General features: G+C 38.9%; 2 protein-coding genes across 8 annotated transcripts; one reads left to right on the forward strand and one right to left on the reverse strand.

Moving 5' to 3' along the window:
* Positions 1–4: 4 nt before the first annotated feature.
* LOC308694145 (UNC93-like protein MFSD11) lies at positions 5–17,720 on the reverse strand. Its single transcript, XM_081371498.1, has 15 exons — positions 17,587–17,720; positions 16,982–17,166; positions 15,054–15,109; positions 14,224–14,331; positions 14,056–14,135; positions 13,498–13,594; positions 12,426–12,484; positions 12,106–12,250; positions 11,714–11,763; positions 11,506–11,571; positions 11,287–11,412; positions 10,978–11,152; positions 9,889–10,024; positions 1,017–1,197; positions 5–815 (listed from the first exon to the last, which is right to left on the reverse strand). The coding sequence occupies exons 2-14, from the start codon at positions 17,069–17,071 to the stop codon at positions 1,045–1,047; spliced, it is 1,341 nt and encodes a 446-aa protein (XP_081227624.1). The 5' UTR covers positions 17,072–17,166; positions 17,587–17,720; the 3' UTR covers positions 5–815; positions 1,017–1,044.
* ubfd1 (ubiquitin family domain containing 1) lies at positions 17,317–26,496 on the forward strand. 7 transcript variants are annotated; one of them, XM_081371626.1, is made up of 8 exons: positions 19,508–19,632; positions 20,571–20,732; positions 20,808–20,852; positions 21,586–21,794; positions 21,922–21,987; positions 23,160–23,265; positions 23,341–23,423; positions 24,784–26,496. In XM_081371626.1, exons 1-8 carry the CDS (start codon positions 19,617–19,619, stop codon positions 24,892–24,894), a joined length of 798 nt encoding a protein of 265 aa, XP_081227752.1. In that variant the 5' UTR covers positions 19,508–19,616; the 3' UTR covers positions 24,895–26,496. The 7 variants fall into 7 exon arrangements, with proteins under 7 accessions (XP_081227751.1, XP_081227747.1, XP_081227752.1 ...); XM_081371627.1 differs by having other exon boundaries at positions 19,627–19,649; XM_081371625.1 differs by lacking the exon at positions 19,508–19,632 and adding an exon at positions 17,317–17,758 and having other exon boundaries at positions 20,571–20,852.
* Positions 26,497–26,870: the final 374 nt, after the last annotated feature.

Consider the following 26,870-nt stretch of genomic DNA (forward strand, 5'->3'; position numbering starts at 1 on the left):
TATTGAAATGTTAAAAACATCAAATAAGCCAAAAAGGTTAGAATGTTCTTGATTGTCAATTGACAAAATTCAAAAATCAGACATTTGTCTGATTGAGACTGAATCTGAAACAAATCCTTTCAATATGACACACAAATTATTTCATATCTACAATCTAATGAAATGTAGGCTGATTGGCTAGTGTGTAGTAAAGACATGAAGTAATGTCATCCAAACATGCACATTTTGTGGAACAAACATTAAAACATATCAAATACAGCCCGAACTACAAGACATATGTAAAGATAACATACATTACTTTATATAAACAATATTGGTTAACAACAAACAGCACGTTAGTGTCGTAAGAAGACATGTACGAGGAAGACTTGTGTCTTTAAGACCTATGTGTAGAGATTCTTGTTTAAACCGGTTCTGTCTGTCTTGTGACAAAGTCTTCAGGTCAACGGTCACATAACTATGGGTAATACTTTCATTATCTGAACCAGCTTATCTGATATGTTTTCCTGGTTACGACTGAACAGTTAAAGTTAAAAAGTTTCACAATAAAGAAGAACAGAGTGTATATACAGTGGAAAATAATCTTAGATTGACATGTCATTAGCTCATGTCATACAGAAGGACCATGAGAGAAATGCTTTCTTAACTAAACTGAAATGATACAGCTCCTCTTTGTGTGGCATTTCATATCATATATCTATCTTAAAAGGTGCTCTCATTTTTTCCTCATTATGTTTTTGTTTTACACATAATACACATCACCTCATGAGGGCGGCAAAGCTGAAATCGCATGACCAGTTGAATACTAGTTTTATCTAGAAACAGAAACAAAACCTTACTGAGTGCGCCTTTAACGTAATCTCATATGAAGTATAATTTTACCATAAATTATATGGTAAAATTTATGGTAAATTTACCATAAATTCCCCCCCCTCATAAATCCCAAGTAGTGCTTTACACTAATTATTCAATCTTAATTACAACAAACAAATAGTGCAAGTAATACAAATGCTTACTGAAATGTGTCCTGGTTGAGGCTCCAATCTAATACTCCTGTGTATCAGCTGACATATTCTGCATCCTCTCCACCATGAAAAAACACAGCGTTCCTATGAAGCCCATGATGACCATAACGAGAAGCTGCCACGTCAGCAGTATATAACCACTGTAGAAGAACGCCACAGCTGCAAAAATAGACTGAGAGAGAAACATCGAATTCACCTCATTGAATGCATTTTATTTATTTAAATTAAATTTGCATTATAAATGTATAAGGCATATAGCCACCTAAATTAAGGGATAAATAGATTTTAAATGAAGTGCAATCCCCCATTTTACTGTCTAAATATTAATCAGATATTCTTCTGACGTAAACCAGCAGTACTCAAATGCTAAAAATACCATGTATTATCATCAGACTACCATACAATCATATCAAGTACCATCTTCCATGCAGGTAGAATGACGGCTACGCATTAGTCTAATGATTAGATGCACAAAAATACATACAGTAGATGCACAAACATATGTGTGTGTAAATTTGATTTGATTCTTGTGTTTTTTTATTTATTTATGTATTTTATTTATTCATATAAATTCACACACACAGCTTTGGAGTTGGTAAGATTTTTAAATGTTTTTGAAAGAATGTTCAGAAGCAACAATCCAATGCTCAATGTAGTGAGACAGATGAAGGCCAAACAAAGCATCGCAGAACCATGATGCAGAAAAGTCTAGATGATCAGGTTTGCTTTCTTTGTGATAACATATCTCCTCAATCTGACCTACGTCAGGTAATGACAATGCACCTGAATGACAGACTACATGAATATGCACACACACTGAATGATGGTAAAAAAAAGTCTGGCCTTAAGAGAGTATTTGTGGCATATTTTCTGTATCACTATTTTGGAAACAGTGGCAATGAACATAGGACAGGAATGGCAGCCATCTTGAAAAATGGTTTTCATCCTGAATTTTTACTGACCACTTCCTTTTTCTAAAAGTGGCCCTTCCTCTCTGTGGACTGCACCTTGCCATGGTGGAGAGGCTTGTGTACTCCAATGAACCTAAGAGCTATGCCGGCTGGGATTTTATATCCCTGGCAAGTTTAACTAAGCCGGACAGGTCAAAGGAGAGGAGGCAGACAAAGCAGACATTATGACTATTTGACAGAAAAGGTGGCCATCTTGAATTTTTGAGTGGCACACACCTTTTTCCAAAAGAGTGTTCCTTGAAGAGTATTTCTGCCTAATTTTATGCTTGCATCACCATTTGAACAATTTAAATAATTCATATTCGACAGGAACGGCGGCCATCTTAAATTTAAATGTATTTTTTCCCATTAACATGGCCTTTAGAGAGTATTTGTACCAAATTTTATGCTTGGATCACTGTTTGAATAATTGATATAATAAGCATTGAATAGGAATGGCGGCCATCTTGAAAAATGGCCGCCATATTGAATTTTTGAGTGGCCAACGCCTTTTTCCAAAATAGTGGCCCCAAGAGAGTATCTGTGCCAAATTTCATGCTTGTATACCAAAGTGAATGATTTTTTTACTAATCTGCTGCACTACAGGTATTAAGATTCGTTTTGGTCGATCGGATCACATTGTTCTTAAGTTTTTCTTTCTTCAAAGCAGAGACCAGGAGTTATTCTATAGAATAATAAAGTTATTCTTTATTGAGAACTCCTCTGTACGCGGCTGTAGAAACTTCCAACATGATCTGATCTAACATAACTTTACATGTTATCTTATAGGCATTTTAGGAGGAGGGACTTTTGGGGGTGGAGACAAATTCAAACAAAGCATGTAAATGAGTATACAGGTTAAGGTAACAAAAGGTGAGATTCTCAGTGAATCATTCGTGTGCTAATCCCATCAGTCTGAGTGAAACTGGGGCTCGAAGAGCCATTAAAGAAAACAGGAATTGCAACTTTGCTGAGATCTTAACCTTAAAAGCTAAAATCAGTATTCTTCACTGTGATGTTATGTAAGGAAGCATATCTGAAATAGATTCTTAAATTTTAACCCTTCAACATGTAGATGAGGGAGACACATTCCCGTTGACACCCGTTGGTTTAATCCATCTCTTTTGTCCACTTTCAACCACTTCTGTCCTGCTTTCTTTGAGGGAAGGGTCTATGGGCGATAAATCTATGGGCTTTTACAGATCTTTTGATCTAATGGACAAAATAAGCTCGTCCAATTTACATATGAACGCACCCGGACACAGCGGAAAAACATACGGAGAGCATTACATTTCCTTTCTGCTTTGACAGCTGCGGAACTGCCCACAACGCTGTGAGTGTGTGTTAGAAATCAGAAATGGTGAGAGAGCATTGTGCTTGGTAAGCTTTTTGCCTTACAACTAAACTTGGGTGTACAACCGACAAAGTTTAAATCCCGTCTGGCTAGTGCGCTTCCCATATTGTTTACGCATTATAGTAGGGAGGTTAAGCCCAAAAAATAGGCCTTTGACTTCAAGTCATGATGCAAAGGTCGTCTTTGGTATGGAAGTACCTTAGGGTCATACAAATAAATTTATCCTAAGACACAAGTGAGATCACACTTTGTATCAGAAATAAACAGGTTTTTTCAAAAATGGCCGCCAATGCGCCGAAAATACTCTAGAGCCCAAATCTTTGCTTCTGTTATCACTATAATGACAAATTTGGTGTCAAAGTGTACATTTTTGGGGTCAAGGAATCCAATAAAATTGGTTTCAAGTTTAAAAAAAACAAAAAATTCCCCCATACCATGACAATTGGGGGTAAATATGCACATTTCACATAAAAATTGTGTCATCAGAGTGACTTTACTTATCTTTTCCTTCAAAAACTTTAATTTTGTATTTAAGCAGTGCAGCTACTTCTGTACATTACATTTGTCCTAAGTAGCATGAGATTTCGACCAGTCAGGAGTAGCCTATAGCAAATCAGTTCCTGCAACAACACATCCCATCTGCACCAGGAGCTGTGACAGCTGTTGAAGGTCAGAGGTGACAGGTTAACACTTTGAGGTTCGTATGACTTCCTCATTAAATAGAAAAATGCTTTTAATGTTAGATAACTAGTAACTAGCTAGCTAGTAACTAGTTAGCTTCATTATAACTAGGTCGCTAGTAACTAGTTAGCTTCATCATAACTAGCTAGTGACTAGTTAGCGTCATTTTTATTGAAGCAAGCACATAGTCTACATGTTGCTAGCTAGTTAGTTAGCTTCATTATTTGATATTTTTTTACTTTTGCGAATGCTTGTTAATGCTCATATTATCTCTCTTATGATGTTAAAGCAACTTCATTTCTTTTTTCAGATTAGCCATAATGGAATGCCGTGACTGGAGTTTATGCTTCCTATGTCAGTCCGCCCTAAAGATTGAAAAAACATTAGATCCCTCTTAAACCGAGGACCGTGACGTCGCACGGTATGGCGCAGCCGGGGCCCCACCCTGGAGCCAGGCCCGGGGTTGGGGCTCGTATGCGAGCGCCTGGTGGCCGGGCCTCCCCCCACGGGGTCCGGCCGGGCTCAACCCGAAGGAGCGACGTGGGGCCGCCTTCCCGTGGGCTCACCACCTGCAGGAGGGACCGTAAGGGGTCAGTGCTGAGAGGATCGGGCGGCAGTCGAAGGCGGGGGCCTCGATAACCCGATCCCTGGACACGGAAGCTAGCTCTAGGGACGTGGAACGTCACCTCGCTGGCGGGGAAGGAGCCTGAGATTGTGCGTGAGGTTGAGAGGTTCCGACTAGAGATAGTCGGGATCACCTCTACGCACGGCTTGGGCTCTGGAACCACACTCCTCGAGAGAGGATGGACTCTTCACCACTCTGGAGTTGCCCATGGTGAGAGGTGGCGGGCTGGTGTGGGTTTGCTTATAGCCCCCCAGCTCAGCCGCCATGTGTTGGAGTTCACCCCGGTGAACGAGAGGGTCGTTTCCCTGCGCCTTCGGGTCGGGGATAGGTCTCTCACTGTCGTGTGTGCCTACGGGCCAAACGGCAGTGCAGAGTACCCGGCCTTCTTGGGGTCTCTGGGAGGGGTGCTGGAAAGTGCTCCAACTGGGGACTCCGTCGTTCTACTGGGGGACTTCAATGCCCACGTGGGCAGCGACAGTGACACCTGGAGGGGCGTGATTGGGAGGAACGGCCCCCCTGATCTGAACCCGAGCGGTGTTCAGTTATTGGACTTCTGTGCTAGTTACAGTTTGTCCATAACGAACACCATGTTCAAGCATAAGGGTGCATCAGTGCACGTGGCACCAGGACACCCTAGGCCGTAGGTCGATGATCGACTTTGTGGTCGTTTCGTCTGACGTGCGGCCGTATGTCTTGGACACTCGGGTAAAGAGAGGGGTGGAGCTGTCAACTGATCACCACCTGGTGGTGAGTTGGATCCGATGGCGGGGGAGGAAGCTGGACAGACTCGGCAGACCCAAGTGTACTGTGAGGGCCTGCTGGGAACGTTTGACCGAGTCTCCTGTCAGAGAGATCTTCAACTCCCACCTCCGGTGGAGCTTCGACCGGATCCCGAGGGAGGCTGGAGATATTGAGTCCGAGTGGACCATGTTCTCCACCTCCATTGTCGAAGCGGCCGCTCGGAGCTGTGGCCGTAAGGTCTCCGGTGCCTGTCGAGGCGGCAATCCCCGAACCCGGTGGTGGACACCGGAAGTAAGGGATGCCGTCAAGCTGAAGAAGGAGTCCTATCGCGCCTGGTTGGCTTGCGCGACTCCCGGTGCATGTTGGACTCTGGCAGGGCTGCCCTTTGTCGCCGGTTCTGTTCATGATTTTTATGGACAGAATTTCTAGGCGCAGCCAGGGGCCGGAGGGTGTCAGGTTTGGTGACAACACGATTTCGTCTCTGCTCTTTGCAGATAATGTTGTCGTGTTGGCCTCATCAAACCAGGACCTTCAGCATGCACTGGGACGGTTTGCAGCCGAGTGTGAAGCGGCTGGGATGAGAATCAACACCTCCAAATCCGAGGCCGGAAAAGGGTGGCTTGCCCACTTCAGGTTGGTGGAGAGTTCCTGCCTCAAGTGGAGGAGTTTAAGTATCTTGGGGTTTTGTTCACAGTGAGGGAAGGATGGAACGGGAGATTGACAGACGGATCGGTGCAGCTTTTGCAGTAATGCGGTCGATGTACCGGTCTGTCATGGTGAAGAAAGAGCTGAGCCGCAAGGCGAAGCTCTCGATTTACCGGTCAATCTACGTTCCTATTCTCACCTATGGTCATGAGCTTTGGGTCATGACCGAAAGGACAAGATCCCAGATACAGGCGGCCGAAATGAGCTTTCTCCGCAGGGTGGCTGGGCGATCCCTTAGAGATAGGGTGAGAAGCTCGGTCACTCGGGAGGAGCTCAGAGTAGAGCCGCTGCTCCTCCACATCGAGAGGGGTCAGCTGAGGTGGCTCGGGCATCTGTTCCGGATGCCTCCTGGACGCCTTCCCGGGAAGGTGTTCCGGGCGCGTCCCACTGGGAGGAGACCCCCGGGAAGACCTAGGACAGACTATGGAGACACTATGTCTCCCGGCTGGCCTGGGAACGCCTCGGTGTCCCCCCGGAAGAGCTGGAGGAAGTGTCTAGGGAGAGGGAAGTCTGGGCATCTCTGCTTAGACTGCTGCCCCCGCGACCCGGCCCCGGATAAGCGGAAGAAGATTGATGGATGGATGGATGGATGGATGGATAGATCCCTCTTCATCATTCAAACTGAGAAACAATCCTGAAAGATTGCAATCATGTTACAAAGAAGCTTTAGATAACATCCAGGAGCTGAAGGCATTATGGGATCTGCCTGAGTTTATAGAGGACATTAGTGGTGGTAGTCAGGATGTAGTTTAGCTGATGATTCAAAATCCTATGGTGTGGCACAAAAGCTGCAGAAATGCGATTGATAAACAAAAAGTTGAGAGAGCAAGAAAAAGAAAAAAGCATGAAGAGTCTGTGAGTCCAGTAAAAACATGGCGCATGAGTGACAAGTCCACCACACTCGCTTTACCCAGACCCTTAACATCATCATGTGAACCATTTGGTAAACTGTGTCTCTTCTGTGGTGAAGTGGGCAAAAAAAAAGGAACTGAGGAGGGCTGCCACCCTTGGCTTGGATAGAAAAGTGAAAGAATGTGCTCAGGTGGTGGGTGACAGGCATCTATTGGCTGAACTAGCTGCTGGTGACATGGTTTCTATTAATACTGTTTATCATAGTGCATGCCTGACTAGGCTCTATAGAAAAGCAGAAACTGTTGGATGTGACTCAACTGAAAGTAATGCAACTCAGGTCATCAGAGCACATGTCCTCAATGAGTTGCTCGAATACATTGAGGACTATCGTTGCTCAGGGGAATCACTGGCAATGTCTGACTTGACAGCCCTCTATGACGAGCGCATTGCTGATCTTGGATTTCCAAACATCAAATGCAACACCACACGCCTTCTGAAGGATATTGAACGCCTGATTCCTGACATCAGATCAGTACAAATAAATTGTGTCTGGTCTGTTGTATTTGATGATGACCTGAGCAAAGCTGTTGCTAACATGAAAAACAACACTTCTACCGATGTCTCCATCATCTTCAAAGCAGCCAAAATCCTCCGGCAAGAGTATCTCCCCATGAAGCATGCTTTTACAGGTGCCTTCTCAACTTCCTGTGAAGCTGATTCTATCCCTCCCATGCTGAGATCGTTCTTACACATGCTTCTTGATGGATCAGGTATTGATCAGCCACCTCCTGGACCTGAGAAGCTCCAGGCTGCAACATCCATTGGGCAGCAAATAATTTTCAACTCTGTAAGATGCAGATCCAAGAAACATGGCAGACTAGTGTTCCTCGTCACATAAGAGAGAGGGAAACACCAGCTTCGCTATATCTGGCAATGAAACTACACCAGCAAAGTGGTAGTAGATATCTGGTGGAGGCCATGCATAAAAGAGGAATGTGTGTCATATGACCGCTTGAAAACATTTAGCATAGATATAGCGAATTCAGTGATCAGTCACTAGGAGCAGATTGGTGTCGTGGTCCCACCTCAGGCAGTCCACTGAATAAAACGGCCGATTTTGTCAAATAGGGTGTCAAATTTCGTTCAACCTACCCTCCATTAGATGGCAGACATAGACATGTCATACTTCATCCCCGACTCAAAAAAACGTCATGCTTCTATACAAAATCTTCGAGCTAGAGTGCATTGAATCAGTGCGAACAAAAGCGGAGCTAGTGTGCGAGTGAGCCATTTTATCAGAGTAATATTGTCAACGTCAGCGAGTATTTTCATTAGATTATTATTATTATTATTATTATCTAATGGCATCAATAAAGCTTACCCGCAATGAAGTGTTGGGTCTTCTATTCGTGGACCCTGATTCTGAAGGGGAATATCTGCCTGATTCTGAAAGTGAAAGTATAGCCCTACACCAAGCACAAACGGTGAATCCTTTGCCCAATTTAGATGGTCCTTTACCCAATGTCAGTGGTGGGAACAATGTTTCTCGGGGTCGGAGTGTTCATCGCGAAGTTAGCAGGCGTGTTAGTGTTGTGGGGAACGAGGCGGGAGATTTTTACCGTGTGTGCCTCTCCACAATCGCGACAGTATTGTGGTGGAGACTTTGTTTGTCTAATGCCACTGGGTATGTTAGACTAGGTCGAAGTATTCATAGGACAGTTAGGGGGCAACGTGGAGGCAGGGTGGGGAGTCGCAATGACAATGACAGTAGTCCGAGCTGTGCACACTCGGCGTGCGCGCGAGGCAGATCTGGCCGCGCTGCTCGCAGCAGGAGCTGAGACGGTGTGACACGGGGCAGAGGGGCTATTATGCATAGTCTATCGCAAGCTGATGGGAATGCCGGCTTTTGAGTACTTGGCCAATGAGGATGATTTACTATATGTAGTAAATAGAAAATCTCTACAGCAAAAGGCCAACCGCTACTTGCATTCGGTTTGTTTCTACCATTTATTAGTAATGATTTACACAGTTTGTTTACTACTTACTATTTACCTGAGCATTCAGTATTGTGCAATATAGCATTCAGAAGGTGAGGGACATTTTGGGGGGAAAGAAGTGCTGCATTTGATCATTTTATCATTTAAACGTGACTTTTCGTGAAAATTCTATAATCCAAGATGGCCGCCACCATAATGACGTCATAATATGCAAATTAGATGGGAAAATGTAATCCCTACATAAACTTTGGGTCATCCTTAATATTTCTCTAATTTACAGAAAGTTTCTATCTTTTATCACTTTTAAGATATAGCCTTTTGAAATTAAGATGTCAAAATCGAACATTTTAGGAAAAAACCTCTGGTGCCGAAACACTGTGTGTTTGGCATGTGTTTTTTAATAAAAATTGCATACTTCACCTCCAATTGTCATGGTAAGGACAACATTATTGTTTTTTAGTCTTGGAACCTATTTTATTGGACTCCTTGACCCCAAAAATGTACACGCTGATACCAAATTTGTCATTATAGCTATAACAGAAGCAAAGATATGGGCCTCTCAAGTATGGTCGGCGGCCATTTTTAAAAAATGTGTGTATATAAGATACAAAATGTGATCTCACGTGTGTCTTAGGATAAATTTATTTCTATGGCCCTAAGGTACTTCCATACCAAAGGGGACCTTTGCATCATGACTTGAAGTCAAAAGTCACTTAACCTCCCTACTATTAGGTCAGTCGGCAGAGAGTAGGCGGTCTTTTGTGGCTGTTCTAACACATTCGACCACATGAGCGTTTGCAATCCGAATGTGTTTTCGACTACGTCTGGAAGTGGTCGAAAGTGGACAACCTCAAAACGTTTTACACCTGTATTTAGCCTCGTCCACTTCTGATCCGATCGACCAAAATTCATCTTAATACAGTGTAAACAGTGTTGAATAAATGCAAAATGTCTTTACCTGTATGAATTTAAATATAGCAAAGGCTGGTGCACTCTGCTCGGCATACGCCCGTCCCAGAATGCTGTAGAGTTGAGTGTTGAAACAGCTGTCCCCAAGACCCAGCAAGAAGCTGCACAGCAGGGCTATGGACACGCTACAAGAGTGAATAAAGTTCACCATCAACTATGCAACAATGCACTATTTAGGAAACAAAATGCTCAGCAGACAATCTAAAGCAGCTTAAATTGCATTCAAGGTATCCATTTTTATCAGTTCATTCATTCTGTGGGAATGAAACCCATGACCTTGGCACTGCTTTGTTTTGTAGATTTCACTTATATGCATTCTTCCCCCCCAAACAAGTTCAGCGCAAACTTTGCCACACAGCCAATTCTTAAGAGTTCATTGGTCATGTCAATCACAGTGCTGATTGCCTTCACAATGCTACACCAAATGCTAACCCCTGACCCAGTAGTTCTCAAACTTTTTTGGTCATGTCCCCCTTTAAACTTGTTAAAAAGTCTGGCTCCCCCACCCCACCTAACCTCACCTCACCTCTGACTACCAAATAATTTCAGTAAAAATGAAAAGTAAAGATTTTCTTTAAACCCTCTGGTGCAGTAAACATATATATATATAATTTACCACATCGTAATGGTACGAAACTTAGTAAAGGTTTTCACACTTCCTATGTTAACTTTATGGACATGATTTGAAAAGGTTAAATAGTCCTGAAAAAAATTAATCACACTTGTACTGTTTGTGGCACAACGAATGGGAAGCGAATTTCATCTAGTGGAAACTTTTGATACTGTGCCCATACAAAGTCTTACTGAAAGTCAACGGTCTGAAGAAGGAAGTTTTAGAGGAATTGGCGCCCTGTGCTGCTATAAAAGGCAGAGAGCCAACTGCCATTCAGACACTCAGACACTATTTCCAAAGCTGTTTTCCGTGCCGTGCACTGCAGTACGCCCCACACTTTGAGAACCACTGCCCAAACCTTATCTTTCACCCTAACCTTAACCAATGATATTGGCTGCAGGGCAGGATTTGCACAAAACTGGTTTGGGGGAAAAATCACGCCACTTATTTTACATATTGTTATACCTTGGCGCCAGATATGGCTTATGCTGTGAGCTTGTTTGAAAAACCACAGGAGCATCATCTGGTATGTTGAGGAATATCAGGTAGAAAGCCACAAAGTGCACAACCATCCCTAAGAAGACAACTGAAGTGCGCCTGAAACGGTTATTTTTCAACACAAGTCCAAACAATCCTCCTCCTGCAGACAAAAGACAACATCTAATCAAGCTTCAGTCTTATAAAAGTATCTGCCTAGCTTGCCATTGGATAACCAGAAAACCAAAATGCAATGGTAATCAAAGTAGATGTTTCTTCATACTGAAAGTGGCTTACCAATTATTTCTCCGATTCCCACCACAATGCCTGAAATGCCGATTAAGCCTTTTGCTGCATCGCCAAACTGCGTCGTAGCTCCAATGCAGGTTCCATAAACGCCACTGTAAAATGACAGCTCCAAACCTTCAATGAGACAACAGGAATCAAAACATTTTCATCATTCTCAAATGCTCAAGTTCTTAAATTAATGGATGTTTCCTTTAGTGATGTCTTTACCACTGTATGCCATGCAGAAACTTAATAACAGTATGGTTTTTGTTTTGAAGAGTTCCGCAATAGTCTCTAAAAGAAAACAGACAAAAGAAAAAAAAATAATAATAACTGATGAACCACAACAAAAATAGCCCGATTCTTTGAATAATTATTTAATGAAATCATTTTATAACAAATAGAGAATTAAGGAAATTAAGCCATATGAACTTACTAAACTCTGTTTTAGCTTCCGTCACAGCAGATGTTGCTCTTTGTGTATATCTAAAATAACATGATACAACAAAATATATAAGCTTTCAATGAAAAAGCAAAACAATCAGTATCATCATCGTTTTTTTTTGTGTGTGTTTTGTCTATTGTTTGTGTTTATAGCTGGGGTTATCATGGAGACACATAATTTCCAGTTATTACTTAAAATGAATATATATATATATATATATATATATATTTGTTAAAATGAGGAATATCATAATATGTACCATATTATTGTGGTGGGCACATTAAAAATATCAGCAGAGCAAGTATCTGGTCAGAATTATTATTTAGGATCTGTGAAAGAGGTCATTCATAATTACGGTTCACTCAATGAAAGAGTGAACTTACATTAATCTTGCCGATAACAGAGACTGTCCCTCCTCTTCAGACAGAGCCTCTTCCAGCTGACAGACCTTCCTCAAGGCAAGAAAACTTAGTGTCCCGAGTGCTGAGATAACCAGCAGAGCCGTAAACATGATCTTTCTGTCTTTATCTGCGATAAAGTGACAGAAACAAAAACAAAAATGTATAAACATAAAAAAAAATCATTTTGAAATACTGTCATTTGAGAGTAAGTAAATAGACAGGATATATTGTGTTTAGTAGTGATTAAATAAGTGCTGATTAAACATAAATAAAAAAATGAACACAATCAAATATGATGTTACCTGAAATTTCAGTTTTTCCATTCCAATCAAAATAAACGTATAGATTGCCAAACAACATACTGGAAAGAAAACACACATTTTCATATAATCCAATAATTGTAATACAATTGGTATTACTGATTTGGTTAGTATGTTTGCATGACTCCTCCAATATGGCTTCCTTTCTTCAGTTAACACAAAAGGCAGTGGCGTGCACAGACCTCCACAGACCAGGGACGAAATTGGAAATCCTAAAAGATTCCTCTGATCCTAGGCCAGTCTTTGATTGCTAGTTTAACATGTCCGATTGATATCAAATTTGACCTCAGATGAAATTCTTGCAGTATCAGAAGATTTGATGCACGGTCCAGACTTCTCCTACGATAACCGTCAAATCAAAAACCAATACAAGCACAGAACGTCATGACGCAATTAGTGAGACAACAACAAACCAACACTTGCTCCACACACACCCCTTTGTTTTTTTGTTTTTTTCAGTTTTCTTTTCAAGAAAAGCATGATTGAAATTAACGCTGGAGATTGTTTTTGTTTGCTCGCCACCATTTCAATCCCCACTGAACATGTCACGGCTTGAAGATGATGACATACCACAGACGGGTTTTCTTGCGTGCGTCTGTTTTTAACGCGTCTTGACTGCCGTACAGTCTGGCATTAATGACGACTGCATGACAGGGCTTATACAGCAGGGATCAAGTTTATTGTATAATTTGCCAAGCCACATTATTTTTAATTTGTTGTGTCTGTGTTGTTAGTAGATTACCCACACCTGATTATCATCATCAACTCTCCTAATTTGCGCTGCTCCTGGAGATTGTGTTGGTCATAATGGAAATGAGCGGCGTCTGTGTTCTTTAATTTGTAGAACTTTACATTCCCATCAACGCTTTAATGTGATTGCGGTTTCACGATAATTTGCCCGTTTAATGAATCTGGCCTTTAATATTCCATATTAGTTTAACTGTTGATAATCACAGCTGATTAAGGGTAATATGTTAGTGGGAAGTATAATTTTTGGACAACTGTGAATCAGGCTGAGCTCTCTGTAAATGTTTGCTGCTATCTCTTCTGGTACCTGCACTGCAGTAAAGCCCAAAACAATCCTGTGTTCCTGTTGATGGTGGAAGCATCCGAGTTCTCCACTAGAAAGTGCCCTTGGGCTGTCCAAAGCACTGTGGATAGAAAAAGGACAGGTTGCATTATATTAAATTGGATTATATTTAAATGAATTGAGAGCTAATATGAGCCGTCTTGCATACTTAATAATAAATATCCTCTTAACAAATGAATTATTACAACCTTTAACTATCATTTAACCATCAGCTTTGATTCATTTTGACAGATAATGATTGATTGACCAGTGTTACAAAAAAAAAAATGCAAGTATACTTCCTTTTATGACAGAAATGGCCTCTACCTTTGCTTGGGCATTAACAAATGTAGAATCTCTTCTGCTGTAGAAGTATGTACTGTACATAAAAGACTAACCAGACAGGCTGAGAAAATTAATGCTAGGTTGACGCATAAAGACGTTCCAGTCAATCATCAGCTTTTTGCCAAAACCATTTATTTCTATAAACATGTATATGAAATACACAATGTATGTGCTTGTGTGTTTTAAAAATCTACTTACAGGCTGCTCCAATGCCAATTACCACTGATGTAAAATAAAAGGACCATGTGGATGGAATGATGAATACAGCTATATAACCACTGAAAAACACACAGAAGTAAACAATACAGACAACTGTTGCACACTGACTTCATAATGTACAGTCACAAAAATATCTTTGATACTTGCCTATAAAGAATTCCACTGAAGAACATTGTAAACTGTGGTCCAATTATTGCAACGATAGTGGGAGCTAACACATTGCAGAAGGAAAAAACTCCATATATTATTCCAAGGCTGTGAAAAGAAAAAAAGGGGAAGATTTTATATATCAGAGTTTCATCAGAGTTTATTTTGCTCTTAAATTAAGATCTTAATGTTTTGTGCAGCCAGCACCTTCTGCTTCTGACATTGGAAAATGTGTGACTTTTTAGCCTCCACTCTTATAATAAATCATAACTAGGCTAAGCCTTAAGTGCTGCATTTGATCTCTCATGCATTTGTTAGTAACAATTACAAACTCCAGCAGTGTTCAACTCACTAAAATTGGAAATGTTTACGTCATGCCAACCTACAGTGACTTTTTCAACCATTTTGAATTTATCCAGTGTAGAATTCAGTGAGCTTGTGCTTCAGAGATTCTTCTCTTAATTTCTGTTTATTACCTGTTCATTTCTATTTATTATTCTGTTTATACACTGCAAAGTTTCTGGATTGACAATCGTATTTAAATGCACAATTGAATCAGAAACTGCGATGATTGACAGTGATAACCAATGGATGAGACAAAAAAAATGTAAGTAGTACTTAATTCAACAGTTTTTGCGTTTTTGATACCGAGAACTACGAAATTTTACTGGTATTGATACAGATTACTGAAATTTTGGTACAGTGACAACCGTCAAATTAGACTGAAACAAAGATGCTTTCCAGTGAATTGTATTATATTTAGGCTATATGTCCATCATAAATCAAAAAAAAAAAAAAAAAAGATGAAGGACTGGGGGAATAAATCTTACCTGTGATACCCACTTCCAGTGAAGTTAGTGCTATTTAAGCTTTTCACCACTGTTTGCTAAAAGGAAATAAAAAAACAAATAAATGTCTTGCTGTTCACCTAAATAGTCTAAATAGTATACAAATGAATTTTTAAACATTGTATTATTATTTTTTATTTAATGTAGTCTGTCTGTCAATCAATATGAAGTCTGTCACGTTTTGAGTTTATTTGTTGATGTTTAGAGTTGTAGAGTTTGTTTTTGTCCTTGTTCATCTTCTAGTCTTTTAATTGGTTCATTTCTCCTGTGTTTTTTTTCGTTTGTTTCCATGGTAACTGATTGAGTTAGTTCTGTTCAGGTGTGTATAGTTGATTTACCCTCTCGTTTGTGGTGTATTTAAGCCCAGTATTGAGTCATGTTCAGTTGTCTGTCGTCGTCTGTGTACCGTTGCTATTTCCTGGTTGTTCCGTTCTTGTTTTTGAGCTCCTGAGTATTTATGTTAGTTTGAGTTGGTTATTAAAGGAGAACTCCGGTCAATTTTAACATTGAGCTCATTTTTTTTGTAAATTTGGAGTGCTGTCAATACAGAGAACAACGACAAAAATCGGTGTTGCCTACACCGTGTTGTCCTCTTTTTAAAATTTGCACCCTGATCTTAACATCCTTGATGTGTCATTACAAGTGCACAACCAATGTGAGTGATTCCTTCAGGGTGAACACGGTGAATCTGACTACAGTAGATGTGAAAGATATTAATAAAAATTAAGTTAATTCGGCCAGCGCTCATACCTGTATTTACATCCTGTTTTCGGTCGAAGTCCATAGTAATCGATTGTCGAGTTCACGCGCGATCATAGGTAACTAAACATATGCGCGTGAACTCGACAATCGATTACTATGGACTTCGACCGAAAACAGGATGTAAATAAAGGTATGTGCGCTGGCTGAATTAACTTCATTTTTATTCACATTTTTCACATCTACTGCAGTCAGATTCACCCGTGTTAACTCTAAAGGAATCACTCACATTGGCTGTGCACTTGTAATGACACATCAAGGATGTTAAGAGGCTAAAAGCAGGTTTAGTACTTGCCCCATTTAAGTCAACAGGGTGCAAATTTTAAAAAGAGGATAACACGGTGTAGGCAACACCGATTTTTGTCGTTGTTCTCTGTACTGACAGCACTCCAAATTGACCAAAAAATTAGCTCAATGTTAAAATTGACCGGAGTTCTCCTTTAATAAGGACTGCTGCACTGAGATCCAGTTTCATCTCTGCTGTGACCAGGACAGCGACAAAGTAATAAAAACAGCATGTAATACAACTTTAAAATAGTTGTAGGCTACATGAATCATCATTGTGAATATTTTAAAGATGGTTCATTTTGCACTAGAACTTTCAACACATTTGGAATTTTTCTTGAATCTCAAATGTGTAAGGTATCCTTTTTCATGTTACATAGAGTTTGTGGGTTTTTCTGTGTGGAGTGACTGTGGTTAACATAAGTCCACCTTGACATTTGAATTTGTTCCTCCCATTAGTTATGCAGGATAATTCATCGACTGATGGGGGAAATCAAAAGCACGAGATGCGCCTGACGTGGATTTACCTCAACAATGGACTGATAGTTTTCAGTTTTATTGAATGGCGCTTTTTCACAATATAAAATACTGAAATAAACCTGAAAACTTGCCTTACAAAAATTCTTAGAATACTGCAGTACAACTGTGTGAATAAAATGATTGTCTGAAGGACATTTTATTGTCGTAAAAAAACTAGTAGGCCCATGTGCTTTCTTTTAGTAGACACTATTGCTAAACTACATTTTACTGTTAAAATTTCCGTACAGAAAAAGTTTAAACAAGTTTTAACGCAGCATGTCTTTGTAGGATCATACATCTTAAATAGGCTAGTTAATATCATGCAGTATGAATGCAAGATAACTTACTTCGATATTACCACAAGTGGTGAAAGCTGTAAAAATGAACAAAAATCCTATTCCCAAAACAACAACATTATATGTCCTAATGTCCGCCATCCTCGCCTCATTTAAATCCTCGTGTAAGATGAGTCCAGAGTTTCAGTCAGTGAGTCTTGGTCCATGTGAATAAAAACAACATCCAGGAAAACAAACTGTTACGGGGAAAAAAACAGAAGTTGAGTACTTGGTAATCTACTGCATGTTACAGTATTATTGCATTATCAATAATAGTTAAACGGTTGCGGAATGCGAATACAAGTTCGTGGTCACAGAAGTGCACGCGCCTCGTGACCCTCAAGAATGAGATGAAAGTTGCTGGAATGCAAAATCCATGTGATAGTTTCCGTGGCAACTACTTTTCAATGATTTGCTATAATATATTAGCCTACATATGTAAGTGAATACCGAACTGTTGCTTCAAGATGACATAATACATTTTCGTTGCATCGTTGAGCTAACTTGATACATTTTCGGTTTAATGTATCATTTAGGGCGACCAGTTATTCTAGGTTAGCTACAGCATTGTGCTAGTTACAGTCTGTTAATAACACTGTATCATTGCAATAACTTACCCGAATTCACAGACTGTAAACTTTACTGTAAACACGTAGTTGCTGCTGCAACTCTTGTGAATAGAATGTTCACCAATAATGAAATTGTTAGTTCCGTTGACTTGTTTACATGTTTCTTTCAAAGGTTGTAGATTGTGTAAACGCTGAGAGATTGCCAACCCCTCAAGGTAAGGTAGGTTAAGTTTACGCGTAGATCATCAGTAGATCTAAAAGCACTATCCACACAGCGCATGGCAATCACGATTATTTGGAAATCATCGAACGTTAACAGGCTACGTCACATCTGGAATAGTCGTTATTATGTTATAATTTTTTCACTTCAACCTTTAGAGACAAAAATACAATAAAAAAAAAAAATTCAAAGAGGGTTACAATACATGAAAAGCGAAGATTACAGAACTGACATCAATCTTTCTTAAAAAAAAAAAAAAAAATTATATATATATATATATATATATATATATATATAGAGAGAGAGAGAGAGAGAGAGAGAGAGAGAGAGAGAGAGAGAGAGAAATATCAGTGGCATAAGACCATAAGATTAATGAAATTCTAGATATGTATACTACTTGGATAGAGCGAGCGAGTGTGTTTGTGTACTGTCAACAAAATGAGCTGGCCCTGATCCGGCATGATTCTGGAACAGATCCAGAACAGAGCTGGACCAGATCTGGCCCACACTGGGCCAAATCGCCATAAAGTGTGTGTGTGTGTGTGTGTGTGTGTGTGTGTAAAAGCTGGCAAGGAATGGTAATTCAATAATAATAAAAAACGACCATCCCGCTAGTGCAAAGCGCTTTGCTCTCTTTTTTATCGCCTTTTATCTTATCATATATTTTAGTAATCATCGTAAATTCGGTATCATTCGAAAGCTTACGAACTCAAAATTCATGAAATTGAACGTTGCGTTTTGAAATTGGACGTTGCTTTACTATGGATCTAGTCCTCTAAATTATTTTAGCGGGCTCCTCCCCTTGTGGGCGGTGTCAGGTTTCATATTACAAAATTTATTTAACTACTTTAATTTAACAGAAATTTATTCATTTGCTAGAGGAGAATTCATTAAAAAATTACACACGATGGCTATTTTTGGTACAGCGCCTAAACAAAATCTCCTAGGAACTTACATTTTTGTGTTATCATCTTCAAATTTGAGAATTTTTTTTGTAAAATATATATTTTAGCCTGTATAAAATTGAATAAATATTTAGTACAGTACATGATGTACAGTACATTTATACTTCCATAACTTTTTCATACTTACATTTTTTTTAAGTGATTTCACTTCAGCAATAATCTGCTGCGGTCTATATTCCAACCGTTTAAGTTTGGATGGTGCATTTTTACGTCTATTCTCAAAAAGGAGAGTGACAGTTAAGGGGTCAATGTTAAAAAGGAAAACATATTCGAAAACAATAATAATAATAATAAAATTAAAATAAAATAAAACATTTTGTTTCTTCAAAATAATGACAAATGGAAAAAATTGGGTGAAATACTGTCATTAACATTTGAAGGTTTATAGTTTACTGGATAACAGTTATGAATAATTTACAACAACAAAACAATTAACAACTTTGTTTGGTCAGAAGAAACTGTTTGTCGAATATGCCAGAACTGTCACTGAATTTATGATTCCAAAAAACCCGCTCCAAACACTAGGGGCCAGTTGCATAAACTTAGCCACTGTGTTAAGACTGTGTCTTAGGAACTAGTTTGATCAACTAGCAGTTATATTACTTGTACGTTATATATATATATATATATATATATATATATATATATATATATATATATATATATATATATATATATATATATATATATATATATATATATATATATATATATATATATATATATATATATATATATAATTTGTATACAGTCGCTTTTAAGACTAGTCTAAGCAGTTTATGCAACCGGCCGCAGATTTTAAAATCGCAAAGTCACTACGGGAAGCTGCAGAGCTCATTCACTGACAGCACGCTCTTTCCCAGAAGCCTTTCCTCATATTGTACACAATCATCATGGCGGCGCAGGATGGTAGGTAGCATGAAAATGTACTTAAATGCCATTTCCCCTGTCTTTGCGGTGTTGTTTATAAGCGTATAACATCAGTTACAGTCATTTGGAACTTGTATTACACTGAATGGTTGTTGCTTTAACTTGTCAGGGTTAAATACTAGCTAGATATTCTGTGATTAGCCCAAACAGCCTTCTCGAAAACTTCGGCTGTGTCACAAAATCTAGTCAACTATCTACCTAGATGGCATTCTGGGGGAGAGAATTGAGCGCGCCTGAAACGTTTCTAGAACGTTCGATCATGGGAATCACGGGAGCGTTTGCAACGTTTAAACAAAGGTTTCAATCGAGCCCATTTCAATTGGGCACCAAGGATGATGTCTATATAGGCAGCTCACTTACTTTTGAGACACAGTCTTGATATGAGCTTGCGAATATTAGCACAGCGGGCCGGCTAAGTTACCGATGAGTCAGTTGTGCACGATTACAACACACAGCCTCTATTAGCTCCGTCATGTAACGGTTAACTTATTGGTCTTAGTTCAACAGTTGGGCTCAAATAACGAGGGGGGAATTTACTAGATGTTTCTGCGACTTTGGACTGGAGTCTGGATAGTCAGTTAGCTTTAAAAACTATCTATACTACAGGTAATTTATAAGTAATACATCTAAACTGGCATCTGTGGCAGAGGGTAGGAATCTAGCATAAATTAATCCAGCTAATAATTGTGAGATTTGGATAGTTACCTAGGTTTCACACATTAGTGTTATAAATATTAGCTGCTTTATGTATGTCCCAGGAGGATTTGTTTGTTTTATTTTTATACTGTTTGAATTGTCATTGCCATTAACTTGTCATGGTCATATCAGTAATCTACTGTTAAACAGTAATTTCCTGATCAATGTGAATAAAAAACAACTTTTGATTGAAAAACCCTCATCTGTAATTGTTCCCACAGGAAGTGAGGTAGAAGGAATGGAGGCTGAGGTCACGCAGAAGGTACCAGAAGAGTTGTGTGAAGCTGCGGGACATGGAGATGCAGCAGGGACTGAACAAGCATCTCTTACCGATGGTGAAAGCACATCAACTCAGATCGCTGCTGTGAGCAATGGAGAGGAAAGTGATGAGGGGAAAGAGATGGTGGAAGTGAAAATCATTTGGAACAAAAACAAATATGATCTTAAAATTCCTTTAGACGGCACCGGTGCTAAGCTGAAAGAGAAGATTCACACTCTCACTGGTAATGTAACTCTCTTATCATGAAAGTTGTGGGTTTTACAGCATATATATTTTAAAGTCGGCATGAAACCGAAGTTGCCACAGTCTTTATTGTGTGGTATATCTGAGTGAAACGGCTTCTCGTATGGGAAAAAATTAAGGGCGGGACTTGATTGGATGGTTGTGGTTTGCTGTTGGTTGATCTCATGTGAGTGACAGGTTGCTCCCGCCCTCACGCCAGTAAACACATCATCAGAGAAGAGAAGAGATGACGCTGCATGAGGCAGGGAAAGTTTTGATTAGAGATTATGAGGGAAAAAAATAAAAAATGATGTGCAAGCATAAATCATTTATAATAACTTAAATATGCTCAACTGCTAATGTAACATTTGGACAGAGTTTACTATATTTATCATTTCAAATTTAATCTAAATTGATAATTTGATGTAAAGATTATGATCAACTGCTTGAAATCAGTTTAAAAGAACAATGATAAAATGAGACTCCCATCTCCATGAAATTCTTCCAATATGGAAGAGCAGCCTACAAGTTTCCAGCATACATGCACAGAATGATCTAAAACGCTATTTTGTTTTTAAATGTGGAAAATAGATAACATGTCAATAAAATGCTTCATGGTAAGAAAATGACTTTATGATGTTATATTATGGAACCAACATAGTATACCAGGATCCGATTTTGAAATTAAATACCTAATACGATTTACTTTTATTTATATTTTGTATCATCATTAGGTCTTCCACCTGCTATGCAGAAAGTGATGTACAAAGGACTGCTACCAGAGGACAAGACGCTAAGAGAAATCAAAGTTACAAATGGTGCAAAGATTATGGTGGTTGGATCTACAATAAATGATGTACTAGCTGTAAATACACCAAAAGAAGTTATTCAGCAAGAGGTTAAAGCTGAGGAAAACAAAAAGGAGCCATTGTGCAGGCAAAAGGTGGGAAACTTGTTTGCATAATGTGAAGTTTAGAAGTTAAATTACAATGGTATATTACTTGGAATGCTTATCATTATACTGATGTACTTATAGTTTATAAATGTACTTGTGGATACTTTTTTCTCAGCAACATAGAAAAGTTTTGGACAAAGGAAAACCAGACGATGTCATGCCATCAATAAAAGGAACTAAGGTAAGCACAACCTGTGAAACATAAAATATAATTAGACTGTACAAGATTACTGCGCACATGCCATACTAAATTAATGATATGTCTAAACCTTAAGAACATTGTAATGCAATACGTTTTAATCTGCTGTATGTGCTCACAAACTTAATCTCCACTTGTGGTCTCAGACTTTTGGACCCCACTATATGTGATATTTCATATGCCATTTGTATGGGATTGGACAATAAAACTGAAACACCAGATTTTCAGACCACAATAATTTATTAGTATGGTGTAGTAGGACCTCCTTCTGACCTCCAGTACATCATCAGTTCATCTGGGGAATGACAGATACAAGTCCTGCACAGTGGCCAGAAAGATTTTGAGCCATTCCTCTTCCAGAACAGTCACTATTTGACGCTGACGGATGAAAACGTTTTCTGACTTGCTCCTCCAAAATACTCAAAAGTGGCTCAAAAGTATTTAGATCTGGTGACTGTGCAGGCCATGGGAGATGTTCAACTTCACTTTCATGTTCATCAAACCATTCTGTCGCAATTCTTGCTGTGTGAATTGGTGCATTAACATGCTGATACACGGCACCCCCTTCAGGGTACAATGTTTGAACCATTTGGTGCATATGGTCCTCCAGAATGGTTTGGTAGTGCTTGACAGTGGTTTTAGACCCATGGTCCACCCACAACAGTCCAGCTGTTAAGCCTCTTTGGGGGCTACTCTACACCGTAACGCCCATGGATGTGGGAGAGACAGTGAAGGTGGACTCAGGGAACAGTACATGTTCCACATTGTCCACAGCCCAAGATTTGCACTGTTGGCACTAATTAAACTGGCATTTGGCATTGGCGTGAGTGACCAAAGGTTTGGCTATTGCAGCCCGACCGTGAACATTGACTCTGTGGAGCTTCCCGATGAACAGTTTTGGTGCAAACAGGAGAGTCGGGTTGCACATTTGCATCCTGTTGGACGTGGTTCATCCTGCAGACATTACCCTGGATACCAAAGCTCATGATACATATATAGGCATAAAATTCATTGTTCAACTCCTGTATGTGTTCCAATGTAAAGTATGTCAGTTTAGTGATCATGTCCGCAACTGTAAAGCTATTTTTAAGGACACGGAATAAGTTTCTTGTGCATGCTAATGACATCAGTGTGTTATCTTATTTGTCAAACAGGAGCGTCTGCCAACAGTGCCTTTATCGGGAATGTACAACAAATCTGGCGGAAAAGTACGACTCACTTTCAAACTGGAACAGGATCAGTTGTGGATCGGAACAAAAGGTGATTTTTATCTTTTGATTAAAATGTATTTGTGATGCTTGCTTTACGCTGATCATGATGATTTCTGGCCTGCAGAAAGAACAGAAAAAATCCCGATGGGTTCCATCAAAAATGTTGTGACTGAGCCAATAGAGGGTCACGAGGACTATCACATGATGGTATGTGTTTATCACAACATTTCCAACTAACTATGCATTATATCACTATATCTGTCTTTTTTTTTTTTTTTACACCAGAATTTTGTAATTTTATAATATTAGTGATAATTGAATGAATTTTACATATACAGTGCCTTGCGAAAGTATTCACACCCCTTCATTTATCTTATTTTTTCACATTTTATGTTGCTGCATTGTTAAACTACTTTAAGTTACTTTTTTCACATCAGTCTACTCTACACTCCATACACCATAATGACAAAGCAAAAAACTGATTTGTGACAACTTTGCAAATTTAATAAAAACAAAAAGAAAAATAATTACACTGCGTAAATATTCTTACCCTTTTCTGGGACACTTGAAATTTAGCTCAGGAGTATTCCACTTCCGCTTGTAGATGAATGGGTATGATTTGGAAAGCCACACACCTCTCAAAAGAAGGTCTAACAGCTCAAAATGTATGTAAAGAGTGGTGACCAAGAAGCTGATGGTCACTCTGGTTAAGCATGATCATGATCATATGTGGAGGTGGGAGAAATTTTCAGAAGGACAAACATCACTCCACTTAATGGCAGAGTGGCCAGACTCACGCCTCTCCTCAGTGAAGACACATGAAAACCCACTTGAAATTTGCAAAAAAGCACCTAAAGGACTCTCAGACTTGAGAGACAAGATTCTCTGATCTGATGAACCTCATTTCCAAGCATCAGTACCTGGAGGAAACCAGCATCATGCTGTGGTGGGGGTGTTTTTCAGCAGAAGAGACTGGGGGACTCATCAGGGTAGAAGGAAAGCTCAGCGCAGCAAAATATAGAGAGAGCCTTAATGAAAACCTAGTCCTGAGCATTCAGAACCTCAAACAGGGCAGAAGGTTCACCTTCCAACAGGACAATGACCTTAAGCCAGAGCCTGGGCTTGAACCCATTCGAACATCTCTGGAGAAACCTGAAAATGGCTGTCCAACCTGACAGAGCTTGAGAGAATCTGAGGGGAAGAATGGCAGAAAATCGGCAAATGCAGACTGTGCAAAGCTTGTCGCATCATACCCAAAAAGACTCGAGGCAGTAAAGGTGCTTCAACGAAATACTGAGTTAAGGGTACAAATACTTATGCAATGTACTTATTTCAGTTTTTCATTGTACTGTACAAAGTTATCACAAAATATTTTTTTATTTTTATTTTTCTATTTTTTGCTTGTCATTATAGTGTAGTGTAGATTGATAAAGGGGCATAGTGGGGGGAAAAAAGGGGGGCGTGAATACTTTTGCAAGGCACTATATATATATATATATATATATATATATATATATATATATATATATATATATATATAACATTTTGTTTTTGTTTTTCACCATAGGCATTTCAGCTGGGTCCAACAGAAGCCTCACAATATTGGGTCTACTGGGTGCCTGCACAGTTTGTTGATGCAATCAAAGACACAGTTCTCGGAAAATGGCAGTATTTTTAACGTGCCTCTATAGACACTGAAGAATTGGGATTCAGAGCAAAAGATTGAAAACAAGATTAACTGGAGCCAACACAATAATCTGAAGAACTGATTTTTCTGAAGTATATCCAGAGCAAACCGAAGGATTGCTGTTGGACAAAATATTTTGGGGTTTTAAGTGCACTAAGTGTCAGCATCCCGTTTTTCAAACTGTTTCATCACTCGTTTTTTTTTTTTTTTTTTTTTAGAGCAATCTCAAGCATAAACAGAAAATTGTACAGAACTTGCATATACATTTCTCGTAGTTATTCTGAAAGAAATAAAAATTATTTAAGGAAAATGATCAATGCAGTAGAAAGATTTTATCTAGTGTATTCCTCGGTTTACCGTTCAACTCGAGCAAACTTGCCAAAGTCGACATTTCACAAAAGTTGTTGATTTTACAATCATCTTTTATCATTGCACAGATTATAGTTTACATGTAAAACAGCAATGGTGTAATGCTCAAATATGTAATTCATCCAGGTTAAAAGAATATTGTTCCATTTCATGTGGTTAAAAAATTCCTTAATTTTCCTCAAGACTTGTATTAACACATGGAGAGCTCATCTCATTTTATATTGAAAGCAGGAACCTTGTTGCAGAATTACAACCCTAAAGCCAAGAGTACATATGCTCTGCCTCTGTGCTTTCGACACAATAATCCTTTGAAGAAGGCAATATCTTTTTAATATTTCAAATCAGATGTAACATTAGGGAGAACAGTGTTGATATGCCCTTAATACACAATCATATAACCAAGTTGCTAATGAGTGACTATTTTGATCATGCATGTTGTTGTTGTTTTTTCAAACGGTGCTAACCAAATACATTTTTATTTCAATAAAGCCCAAAGGAAGGAATAATTTCAGTGAACTCTGAATACTGACATTTTATTTAAACAAATCTAAACTCAATGTGTCAGCTCACAGTTAACATTCCTCCTAAATCACACATTTTGGCATACGTATTTAGTTCAAGCTAGGAAGCTACATAATTTAAAGTAACCAATTATTTTTCATATTTAGAAAGAATACAGCTGCCTGTAGTTGAGCAGTTTGGTATGTGAATGGGTAACTGAGGGGTAAAGTGTGCCAGTCTCAACTAATAGTGATGAATGAGAATATGAGTACCGTTACAAAATGTGAAAAATAGTTTCACTGTATTCAATTTTTTATATATAAATATTAAACCATTACACTGCTGGTTAGCAAATATATGAAGTAAAAGACGACTTTGGAATGAGATTCTGCTTTAATAAGTACATTAATCTCTTTCATGTTCCTATATTTATTTGAAATGCAAAAATGTCATGTTCTCCCTTTATTCAAGTCATATTTCTATAACCCCATATTATAGACAAGCCTTCTAATTTCAGTTGATAACAGACATCTAGAAATATAATTAGGCATATTAGTTTTACTTCAATGCGTTATTTCTCCTTCACAGCTCACTTTGTTGTGCCAATTTTTGTTTTGCCTCAAATCTTAAAAGCTCTCATTTTATTGAGAGGTCCTAATTAAACGCATTTCTCAGATGTATTATTTTAATTGCTATTAAATAAATTGAATATGCATTTTGCTACTTGGTTTTAGAAGTCCTATTGCTTTTCAAAAATCTGCTGTCGTCGTGCATCACAGGTGTAGATCTTCGTTTAAGAAAAAGAAACAAACTTAAATATGCTTTTGGTATGTAGCAGTTTTATAATAACTGAATTATTGATTATTTAACCTAAACCTTCAAACAAGCATAATGAGGAGTGTTGGGGCTTACGCATTACAAGTAACATGAGTTACGCAATCAGATTACTTTTTTCAAGTAATGAGTAAACTAGCATGTTACTTTTAAAATTGCAACATACTGTAAGGCCCGCCCCGTCGGCCCAACGACGGTTTCCTATAGAGTGGGTGAAGGTTTCTTCCACGTTCGGTCTTTTCAGCGTGGCAAAGTAGTTTAAT

Source organism: Scardinius erythrophthalmus (genome assembly GCF_964197995.2).
Source record: "Scardinius erythrophthalmus genome assembly, chromosome: 1".
Lineage (NCBI taxonomy): Eukaryota > Metazoa > Chordata > Actinopteri > Cypriniformes > Leuciscidae > Scardinius > Scardinius erythrophthalmus.

Excerpts from the sequence above, each read along its gene's own strand:
- LOC308694145 (XM_081371498.1), bottom strand. The coding sequence starts at position 17,071 with ATGGCGGACATTAGGACATATAATGTTGTTGTTTTGGGAATAGGATTT. Across the intron at positions 11,764-12,105 it reads CTGTTATCGGCAAGATTAAT|ATATACACAAAGAGCAACAT; the intron begins GTAAGTTCACTC and ends ATGTTATTTTAG. Across the intron at positions 10,025-10,977 it reads AAGCCATATCTGGCGCCAAG|CGTGTCCATAGCCCTGCTGT; the intron begins GTATAACAATAT and ends TCACTCTTGTAG.
- ubfd1 (XM_081371621.1), top strand. The coding sequence starts at position 17,696 with ATGTTTCTTTCAAAGGTTGTAGATTGTGTAAACGCTGAGAGATTGCCA. Across the intron at positions 17,754-20,570 it reads GAGATTGCCAACCCCTCAAG|GAAGTGAGGTAGAAGGAATG; the intron begins GTAAGGTAGGTT and ends TTGTTCCCACAG. Across the intron at positions 21,795-21,921 it reads AGCCATTGTGCAGGCAAAAG|CAACATAGAAAAGTTTTGGA; the intron begins GTGGGAAACTTG and ends CTTTTTTCTCAG.